Source organism: Euprymna scolopes, chromosome 12, assembly GCF_053919585.1.
Source record: "Euprymna scolopes isolate OS-2025 chromosome 12, ASM5391958v1, whole genome shotgun sequence".
Taxonomy (NCBI): domain Eukaryota; kingdom Metazoa; phylum Mollusca; class Cephalopoda; order Sepiida; family Sepiolidae; genus Euprymna; species Euprymna scolopes.
The window spans coordinates 92,600,487-92,612,521 of NC_136493.1; the positions used below are offsets into that span (position 1 = coordinate 92,600,487).

General features: G+C 32.7%; 1 protein-coding gene across 2 annotated transcripts in view; it reads right to left on the reverse strand.

Moving 5' to 3' along the window:
* The window catches only part of LOC145291421 (uncharacterized), a 105,302-nt gene that overhangs the window by 55,910 nt on the left and 37,357 nt on the right, over positions 1–12,035 (reverse strand). The window contains exon 1 of one of the 2 annotated variants that reach the window (XM_080137248.1): positions 7,613–7,693. The exons of the other annotated variant lie outside the window; for it this stretch is intronic. Coding sequence (XP_079993374.1) covers positions 7,613–7,678 — 66 coding nt within the window. The 5' untranslated portion in view covers positions 7,679–7,693. Of the gene's footprint in view, positions 1–7,612; positions 7,694–12,035 lie in introns of those variants that run through there. 2 annotated transcript variants of the gene reach the window in all.

Consider the following 12,035-nt stretch of genomic DNA (forward strand, 5'->3'; position numbering starts at 1 on the left):
TATCAAATATTAACAGATATATACTCAAAAGTCAAAACAATGAAAAGAATATGCTGTTGTCACAGGGCTAAAAAATTTCAGTTAAATTTGAAATTTGAATAAATTAAATGCAAAAATTCTTTGAAAGATGAATATTAGTTTTCTGGAATTATTTAAAAGATAATTAGTAAATTAAAGTCTTGAAGAATTTTTTAAAAAATTGTACCTACTTTTTACTAAAAAAAATGCATAACTATCTAAAATTCATGTTTAGTTTTTGAAAAAATAGTCTTTGTTAATTAGTAAACAAACGAGTTATTGATGTACAGAAATTGTTAGGGAAACAAGAAATGCACGTTTTTACTTTATATAGAAGAAAATGGTTTTGTAAGCTATATTATAAGTCTCACCTGTCTGTTTAAATGTATGTATGTTTCTATGTCTGACTAAAACTTTGGACAGAGGCGACGGATTTTCACCAGATCGGTATTGTTTTTAAGCTCGACCCTTCGGACGACAAATATCGAAAATTGGCTAAAAATATTTATTCCTTCACCCTCAACTGGGCACTTTTCTACAAGGAGGGGTCACGTTTTTCGCCTATACTTTCGAAACTCATCCCCCCCTTTTTGATGTACTACTCTTAATTTAAATCTTCGTCACTTCCGGTTTGGTGATGGATACAATGGCAAAGACGTCACGTTTTTTTTCACATTCTTTTCCTCCTTTGCAGTACGGGTTCGAGCCTGCCTGCCTACTACAACTTTTTCTTTTTTCTCAACACACACCTCCAAACACCCGGGCAATGCCGAGTACCCAGGCTAGTAACATTATATAAATCTCACCTCTCTGTTTAAATGTATGTATGCATGTTTGTATGTATGTCTGCCTAAAACTTTTGACAGAGGCGACGGATTTTCACAAGATCAGTATTTGTGTGAAGCTCGACCCTTCGGACGACAAATATCAAAAAATTGGCCAAAAACATTAATTCCTTTACCCTCAACTGGGCAGTTTTCTACAAGGAGGGTTTGTTTTTTCACTGACATTTTTTGCAAGTCATTCAAAGCTTGCATAAACGACATTGCATAAAAGACATTATCTCGACTGCCCGTGACATTATAACCACAGTAGCCTCATTGATAAGAGTGTTTGTTTTTTTTCCACCTTTTTTTCTTCTGGTGCGTTACAGGTTCGAGCCTGCTTACTACTCCTATTTTTTTTGTGCTCGCAATTTTCCTTTTGTTTTTGTTTTTTGCTCAACCAATACTCTTACACACACCTCCACTTTCTTTTCTGCCTTCACATCACAGGTTCAAGCCTGCCTGCCTACTACAACATTTTTTTTTTTTTTTTTTTGCTTAACACACACCTCCAAACACCCGTCTGTCTCCATATTTTCAAACTCTATCTCCTCCGAAACTAAAAGTTACAGAGTGGCGCAAGGGGCCTCAAATGATTGCATTTTTTATGGGTATTTAGCAGTTAAATTCCTTTTAAGGTGTCAAAAATGGGTCAAAATTGAAAAAAAAATTCGTGAAATATTCTGTACATTCGTCTTAGTTTATTTTTAATCGGTTTTTATGTGGTCATGTTGGTACAGTGGTAACGTCACCAGCTTTGAATATTACAGTTTAGGTTTCGATTCTAGCTGATGGCACCTAATACTTTTTTTATTTTTTTACTTTTGAAATCACGACTATAATAATATATACGAAATCTGGACAAATTAAAGTATCATATTTAGGTGTTTTTTATGGTCAGGCAAAGTCGCCCCCCTCCCCAGTACTTTATAGAAAGTGAAAAATTATTATACCTTAATTTTTTGTTTGAAAATCATAAAAATGTTCAGTGCTTGCGTAGATTGATGACCGTTAAAACCGACGCATTTCAGGTAAAATGTTGAAATGAGTATAAATTCCAAAAAATTATCCAGTAGATGTGCTAGCTGTAACATTTTAACAAAATCATCCACAATTACGTTCTGACATTTTGTGTTAGACAATTAATTTAAGTGAATTTAAATCAAGGGAGATAAGTCAGTTTGTCATACTGTATTGGTCATAAAACTCTTCCACATTAAAAACATACCATAAAACGATAATTCGATAATTGTATTTTTACTTGTAATTATTTTTCTTCTGGATCATTGTTCGCAATGTTTTGCATTTATACTAATTTCAACATGATACGTACATTTCACTTGAAATGTGGTGGGGTAAAAGACCACCAATCTATCCAAATACCAAAATTCATTAATTCAAATGTCTCTATTCTGTTTTAATAAATAAAAAAAAAAAGGAAATGTTTATTTTATTAAAAATTTTTTTTAATTTATACAAGATTTTATTTTTATCTGAAAGACATTCACATTTACTAGTTTTTAATTCTGAAATTACCAAAAACGTCTAGTTAGTAATGTTTTCTCTTAGAATTGAAAAGAAAACTTTTCTAAAATTTTATTCAAAACTTTTATTTCACTACAGATTGCCTACTGTGGCAATTTTATTGATTTGCTGAAAATAAAATTTGAATGGTTGGGGATTGCAAATCCGGTCATTCATTTGTTCTGGCCATCTATATTTCAAATTAATTGTTAGTACTTTTTTTTTTTTTTTTCGTCATAGCGCCAAGATCACAATTTTTTCCATTTTTGTTTTATTTTCAAGATTTTTAATAATTTCTTATACTGATGTTTACATTCATATGCACAAGAGAAATATTAGAATATAGCATTTTAAAATTTCTCAAAAACTTATCATTAATATCACAAACTAGCAGGGAAACCAGACGTTGTCCAGGATTGAAAGAGGGTCAACAAATGTTCCATCCTCCCATACTTTTATTGTCATTCAAATTGGTGAAATCGCCCATTTTTTTTTTTTTTTTTTTTTTCAAATCGATTGAATGCTCTAGTTAGGGAGCCCTCGTCCTCTGCAGTGTACCAAGAGGAAGTTTCACATGCCTCCCTGCAGTGACTTAGTCCACAATACATTCCTTTAGTAAAGGTGTTTTTTGTTTCCAGAAAATAAAATATTTTCACTAAAAAAATTGATATGTTTATTTTTTTTTTGGATTCTTTGAACTATTGTTCTTAGCTTGAGTGGTATTTTTATAACATTTCGGTTGATGTTACTTTCAACCTTCTTCAGATGTCTTTGGTAATTTGAAAGAAACCCTCAGCAATAAGGTGTTGAATGTTGTCTTCCAAGTGGTCGATTGTGTCTGGTTTATCAGCATAGACATGAGACTTTACAGATCCTCAAAGAAAGCGATCTAATGGACTTAAATCATACAAATGAGGTAGACAGCTGACAGGTTCATTTTGTGAAATTATTCATTCATCAAATGTTCCCCTCAGTAAATTAACCATATTATTTGCAATCACTGCTTGGGTGTCAGTCTCTTCATGATGAATTGCCAAACCAAGCTGAACCCAAAGTAATTGATAAATTAAAATAAAGTTCCCCGCCTCTAAGTGTGTGTTGGGACGATTATCGGAATCGGGGAATCAAAAAAAAAAAAAAATCAAAACTTTTTGGGGGTTGAAAAAATTATAGCCTAATTTTCAATTCCAAACCGATTTTTTTTTTTTTTTTTTTTTTTTTGAGAATAAAAAAAGTGAAACAGCACAAATTGTTTTTTATTAGAAGTTCATTTACAACATCAGACTGAGAGGAGCCACAGAATGGGTTATAAATCTCATTTACAGATTTAACACTGATTCACAGACTATTTTATTTATTGGTCATTCATTTGCCTATTCCTTTTGTCAACTTTTCACCCTTATTCTCTAAATGTCTAGATACCTTCATCCAGGGAGTTCACTTGATTATTAAAAGGTTAAATGCTCTCGATGTTTTTTTTTGTTTTTTTTTTAATGTCGTTGGTGCCAGCTATATGTATATTGACAACTTCTGTCATCAGCTTCTTCTGAAATAAATAAAGTTTTATGATGCTCATCTTTGGATGCAAGTGAAAAATATAGATGAAAAGCTTCCATGAGTTAATCAAAATCTTGAATTATACATAAAGAGATTCGTCCACGGAAAACTCATCCATTTTTTAGGAAAACTGGTCCATTATTGAATAAATATCGATTGAAAACATATTTTATGGCCGTTCTTGGAGATATTGTCTTTAAAGAGACTACACCCCCATAATATCTTTTTTTTAAATATTTTTATTTTTTTTACTGCTCTTTTAAAAAAAAAAGATAAAATCGATTTACTAAGTGTGTGTTTTCTACTTAGTTGGCTAAGATTTTAGTAGTTTAACTTATTTAAAGCGTTTATTCAGTTCAAAAAAAGACTTCAGACCACATAATATTTTTTTTTAATATTTATACTTATTTACTATGGTTTTAAAAAAAGCAAAATCGATTTTTCTACCTAGTTGGCTAAGTTGTTTGTAGTTTAACTTATTTTAAAGCGTTTATTCAGTGAAAAAAAAAAGTAGTATCGAGTATTACATGAGAACAGAAATAATGTTCAACATGAGGGATCACATCTAAGGAGTTTTGATAATCGCTCAAAAATAGAAAATTAAAAAAATACTGAGGGAGATTTAGTTTAATTTCGATGAGTTGAACTATTTAAATTTAGTATGGTCAGTGAGTAAAACTTCGTTTAATCTGAACGTAAATTATTATTATTATTATCTATATTATTTATATATTAATACGATAGCATGTGTTATTTTCTGTGTCACTCGGGTCGTTTAATTGTTATGTCATTCCATTTCTTGTAATAAATAATTTTACTAAGAATTCTTCATAATTTTTGTTTCGGTTTCGATTATAGCTAATGGCACTCCAATAATCTATTTTTTTTTTAAATAATTTTATCAAGAATTTTTGGTAAGTCTTGGTTTCGGTTTTGATTTTAGCTGATGGCACCTTAGTAATCTATTGTTTTAGTAAATAATTTTATCAAGAATTCTTCTTAAGTTTTGGTTTCAGTTTCGATCATAGCTGAAGGAACTAAAGTTTATATATATATGTATATTTATATAAGTTTGGGATTCGGTTTCGATTCAAGCTGATGAACCCAAGTCATATAAGATATATTTTTTTATTTTTGAAATCCCAACTTTATAATATATAAAAATCGATAGAACATTAGCTCTATAATAATATATACTAAATCTGCAAGAATTAAAATATCATATTTAAGCGTATTTTACGACCTGGCTATGCCGGACATTCCTGCTAGCTTAGATAAATACTTTTGCAGTTTTAACAAAATAGCTACAATAATATCAGAGCGTCTTTATTTACACTGAACATCTACAGAATGCCAACATCAGTATATTACATATGAATCAGTCCCCTGTGGAATTTTCACAGGTCCTGCTAGTTATTATTATTATTATTATTTTTATTTCATTCATAAAGAAAATGCACAGAATAGTCAACAAAGCCCATGCCCTCCCCATGTTAAAAATGGTTATCGAAATAGTAACATTATTATTTAGAAATTCGTTCATAACAATGGGAAAGGCGTTGTTGAATATTTTGTTCTTACATCGTTTTCTTATTTTACCTACCAATCGTTGACTATTTTTAACTGTTTATGAAAACTTTCAAGTAGCATGTTATACAGTAATGATACAATCTGGCTTTGTTTTGAAATCAAAATAAATCTTTTGTTGTCCTACAGTTTTCAATTAGGATGAAGAAAATTCTCTGAGCAAAATAGTTTTGCACCACTTTTATACCCTTAAATCAAGGCAAAATACTTATAAACTTTATGCCTAAAATTCTTAATCTAATTTCCATCAAAATCCATTACACGACTTTGATTCTAAAAAATGCATAAAATTTAAGGTTTAAGCATAAGTTTTTAAACAGAAATTGAGATTCAGGGATCTTGTTTAATTGGTGTCTAACGAATCATATGCAATGCAAATCCATAACACTTGAACATGTCACGTCGATGTCATACCTCCTAAAAACACTCTAAAATACCATAAAGTAACTGAAATTTGGGAAATGTTTATTAGTTGATGTCTAATGCCTCGTGTTACTTTTGCAAACCTCCTTCACATGAAATTAAATATAGCAGACATCACAATCTCTTATGCCTAGCAGCCGTGTTCTAAAATTTATAATTAGTTAATTAGTATAGGAGTGTACCATGTACATACAAATATATAAACAAGATCAGAGAGTGAACTGAGTAAGCCAACAGTCCTAAACAAGAGGCACTCTGACTTTTTAAAAATGGTTGGGCAGTTCAATCAACATTGCCTAGTCGGAACGTTTCAGGCATTTAGTTAGAATCTAACACCTCCCCCTCCCCCCAAAAAAAGGCAAGACCTGAAAGGTTGGCCCTCTTAGGGTTACCCAAGATTAATACCACAGTCCAATGAATGAATGTCAACTGAAATGACCAAGTTTCTCTTGGATTGATTGGGAAGAATGAGTTTTCAACTAAGAATTTAAACAAAAAAAAGAGGAAAAAGTATACAAAAAGGAGGAAATAAATTTATCAGCAGAACGAAGGTATAGGAAGTTGTTCACCAACACACGATAGGCAGCTGAAATAGGATTGTTAATCAAGGTGTGGCAGACAAAAGACCGAACATAAACGTAGATATATTTAGACTAACTTTGTGAAGTAGCAATGAGTTTTGCGACAGTCTACAGACAGTTTTGGGTTTGCAATGATGAACGACAGTTTCAAATTGAGGACAGTGGTCAGTCCAGCACAGTTGATCGCAGGTTGATCAACATGAGCTGACAGCAACTGACAAACATGGCGTTGGCAGACAACTGTATAAATGTGAACCTTAGCGATCAGAAGATCAATGGCATCTCTCTCTCTCACACACACACACACACACACACACACACACACACACACACACACACACACTGCAACTGATATTGGCAGAATGTGTCAGAGTTTGTTTTTTGTTTTATTTTTTAATACTTGTGAATACGTGCACCCCCTTTCTCGGCAGCCACCAATGTGACAATGACAGAGCTATGTGAGGGAGAATACCATGGAATCAATGTTGGGGTTGGCATTTGTTGTCGAGCGAGGCAGCATACATGGTACTATCACAAGAAAATAATTTAGGGGTTCACATTTTTCTTATTGAGCCAGATTTGCTTATAACAATGCATGTTATGCAAAAACCAGCTTTTCTATTTCTCGTTGTTTGGATGTTCGATCTGTGCTAGTAACGTTTGATTTTGACATTTCCATAATTTTCAAACTACATATTAGGCAACAATGGACAGTTTCATGATGCACATGAGGCAAGTCGCAGCCACTTTCGTTGCCAGATCAGAGTTTAGGACCATGTCATACACTATACATGCAGTATCTGGGATTTCCAAATAGTCACCGTTCACAGTGCGGATAATTCTATGGAATGTAAAAAACTCAACTCCCTACATTTTGCCCTTGAAGATAAAGTCCCAAATAGTAACCCCTTATGTCCAAGTGGCAACATGCCTTGTTTGAGATGAATAAAAATTTAAAGATTTGATTGCTTTCCAATCCTTCTTAACACAACATTTATTTTTTATTTCTTTAAACTTTCGTGAACTTACTTTAGATGGCTAACACACATGAGCAAGGCAACGAAGAATGTATTTGCGATTGATCAACAGTTTACTTACTCTCTTCTCTTCTTGGTATTTTCTGCTTATATTTTGTTGATAAATAAAAGCCGTCGACCTCGCCATTACTCCTCCCCACCCACATTCCAAAGTGAAGTATTATTTCCTTTAAATTCACTTGAGACACGAATTCTCTGCTTCCCACTTCTACCTCCCACCCTCTCTTTCTCTCACTTTGCTGCTCTCAACTTTAGTGGCATTAAAAAAGTGCATATGAAAATGGAGTTTCCCAGTATTGTAAAAAGAAAAAGAAAAAAAAAAAAACAAGACAAGCATGCATGCCCCCCCCCCTCCCGTGAGTGCACAGTGAACGAGGCATAAAAAAAAAATGACTAAGTTCGGCATTTGCCTTCCCCCACCATATTTAGCCCCAAAAGTCCCCAGGGGACGTCAAATCCTGGTGAAAATGAGCAAACGGTGCAGTCTTAGGCCTTAACATATGTAAATTTAAGTTCTGCACCATGCAAAAAACGAAATGATTAAGTCCATCATTTGCCACCCCTCCATTTAGGCCCAAAACTCCCCAATTACTTAACATATTTAAATTTGAATTCAGCACCATGAAAAACTGCTAAATAGAAATTCACAGAAAATTTTGGACAAAAATGGTAAAATAGTCCCAAAACTGGAATGTTTTTTTATTAGCCCTAAAAGAGCCCCTGAGGCACACCCAAGAGTTATCGCAAAGTATAGACAAACAAAATTATATAGAAATTAGTTAGTTACAACTTTTCAGAAAGTTTTATAAAAATCCAAGACATCAATTTTTTTTTTTGATAAGCACAAAAGTGTCAATTTTAATCATTTTAACATAAAAGGCACCCCTACGGGGGCAACCGGAGTTTTCCTGGAAAATCTGTTCTGTTACATTTTTACTCATATCATGTTTAATGTTTGTGCAAAATTTGTAAAAATTCCAAGGCGTAGTTATTGAGAAAAGTGCGAACAGACGGACAGACAAAGGTGAATTTAAAGGTCCACCCTCCTTTTGTCGGGGGAACCAATAAAATAAATAAAAACCTTCAATCCATATTATTTGATTTTTGAGACTAACTGGTCTCATCTTGAATGTTATTTTCACAACGTTTCAGTCAATGTCACCACCGGTCTTTTTCAGGTGTATCTTGTCAATTATCTTGGGAATCTCTCGGTTGAATTTGAGAATCTGCACGGAATTTCAAACGGAACCTTTTATTTAATCCTCACATTTCGGTTGATATTCATCTTGTCGCACTCAAGAATCAGTGCAGAATTTTCAACCGGACACTTCATTTTTAACCCATGATCAACAGTCTATTCGACTAATAAGTTTTGTATCTAATGTTGATTTTATTCTTTCTTTTTATTATCACCTGTAGTTAGGATTGAACCTTCAACCTTCGGAAGACTACGTTTCTGAATTTTGGGGATGAGGATTGTTCTCATCTCCAGTTGTATTTTCATAGCCTCTGACCTTCTCCAGGTGTATCATGTCAAACTTGGAAATCTTTCTGTTGAACTTGGGAATCTGTATGGATTTTCAAATGGGGTAGCAGATTCAGAGTTCAACGTAAAGACCCCACCTCCCACCAAGTTCAACAAGATACACCGGAAGAAGCTCAACTAAAACGTTGTGAAAATAACACTCCCGATGAAAACAGTAGTCTGAAGAATCCAAATATGAACTCCAGAAGATTTAGATGTAGAATTGTTTTCTTAATACCTTTTGTCCATTGCACCTAACGTCCAGGTGTTACATTGGTGGAAACACTAGAATAACATTCAAATTGAGAATAATAGTCCCAAACAAATGCAAGTGATTAAATTATCCTTATCTAAAAAAAAAAATCCCAAACAACTTATCAGTTTGCCTAAACAAATCATTCCACTTCACACGAGATTGAGAGTTTAATGATTACTAACACCTCGACATACCAGACGATCAAATCTTAAGGAAAGAGTAATGACAACTCCTCACTGAACCATTTTTCGCATGTTGGGGTTTGGTGGGGGAGGGATATTTTTTTCATGTAATAAATATTTTGGCTATTTTTTCTAAGCTAACATCTTGTCTGATAAAACTGAATAGGTTTCTAAATTTTTGTGATAAGGATTGATAATCAGTATTATTAGGATTATTCAAACTATTGTTCTCATCTTGACTGTTACACGCACAACATTTTGGTCGATGTAACCTCTGACCTTCTTCAGGCATATTTTGGTGAACTTGGGAATCTGTACAGAATTCCAAACAAAACTCACAAGTAGTATATTCTTGCTCGACCAGCCATGACTGGGTAGAAGTTCTAAGTAATTCGCAATTATATTTTAGTGTGCCCTGCACTGAGGATTGAACCTTCAACCTCTGGAAGAGTGTAACTTACAACTGAAATTTACCAAGAACTTTTATCTACTATGCCGCAGATTTTTGCTTGAATAAGAAAAAGTCTGCAAGGACCTAATGAAAAAAAAAAATGTGAAAAGATAAAGATGTCAAAAAAGTAAAACAGTATCCGAGACAAGAAACACCATTTCATTCCCCAGGTCAGCATCACAAATTGTATACAAACTGTGCATTAAGGATGACTCGTTTGTGGACAAACATGACTTCAAAAACCAAACTCAAGTTGATATTGGCAACACTGCACCATTATCTTACATCTTGCATTCACAATTCATTATGGTGGGTCGGTTTGATGAACAAAGTTGATGAGAAGCAACAAGGTGATGATGTAGATGTCTAATTCATATACACTTATGGACTAGGGAAAATGTTCAACTGGCTCAACGTCACGACTGCCACCATCTGCATGTTTATTCGCCATTACAACCAACATTATATGTGGTTTAAATATATTTTATTGTAGAAAAAAAATACACATTTTTTGGTGGGGAAAAAAGTGTACATTAAAACATTAGATATAGTTTCTATAGTTTATTGTATGAGCTAAAAAAAAAAGAATAAAAAAAAAACCTGCACATATAAAATTGAGTTTTGTCACACTGACATTGATATTTAAAACCTACTTTTTCTATTTAAAAACTATTAAAACAAACTTCTTAATATATTCAGTCATGGATATGCAAGCAACTTCATGGAGGTTAACTAATTTGCATACTCCTTTGAAAAATAACATTTCATTAATTAATTATTCATTCTTTATGGTTTCTTATTGGATGATTGGTTTCATTACGCTTAGTTCCATTTATGCATTTTTTTCTACATTGTGCATAATTACATAGCATTTCGGATGAAATGTTTTTAGCATACACACATAAGTGTGTGTGTGTGTGTGTGTGTGTGTGTGCGTAAAAAGCCTCTACCAAACTCTTCTGTCAATTATTAGTCTACAGATTTGAAACTTGATATATAGGGAATTTGGATCTGTGGAACAAATTTGATTTGGTTTTTAGTCGGTAATAATAGCTATTCACTATTGAAAAAATATTAACCTTGAAAAGAGTAAGTCGACTAAACCTGTTACTGCTACACATGCATAAATATAAATTTATATGTTAACATTGCTTTATTTTTTTTCTTATTCATCTGTCGATAGCTCAAATGATAACGACTAAGGCTGGGGCACTAACTGTTTTCATATCGATTCTAACTGATGGTACTGTTAGGGTTAACCTATATAAAAAATAAATAAATTTTTTAAACTTATTTCCCTTAGACAGAGACAAGAGTGACCGCCCTTGGATTGGAAAAAGAAGGAAGCCTGCCATAACATTGAGACGAAGACACATGCTTCAAAAACCGAGATACTTATCATCGCCCATTTAGTGGTTAAAAATATCATAAAGTCAATCGTAACTTGAAATAAAACTGTTAAACGTTTCACTTAGTTGCTGGATCCTTTTTACATAGTTATTTCACATTCAACACTCAATTTTAAACACGTAACAATTCTGGTTTACTAATAGAGTAGTTCATTTTTTTTATCTTATAATTTCTAAGATGCTCGATCTGACAATATTTTCTTATAAAATAAAAAAAATAAAAAAAACAACCTTCTACAGGGTGGGCCAAAATAAAGGGTCCTATCTTTAAATTTGAATAACTTCCACAAAATAAAAGTTAAACTCGCCAAACTTTATGTGTGTGTAGACTGACCCTTCCGAGATTTTTTTGAAATAAAAAAAACAAATTTTGGCCGAAAAACACTTCTTAAAACTTACATGAATTTATGAATTTTTAAAAATAGGACCCTTATTTTGGCCCACCCTGAAAAAAAAAAAAAAAAAAAAAAAAAAAAAAAAAATATTCCCCAACTTTTCACAGGAAAGTTAGAACATTTTTTTTTTTTCCGTAAAAATAAATAAAATAAAATAATATTTTTATTTTTCGCTATTTGTTATGCTATCTTTTTCTCTGTTGGCTTTCAGCCTAAGCAGGGGGTTATGTAGCAGAAACAAATGGAACTTTTTTCTTCCTCGAATC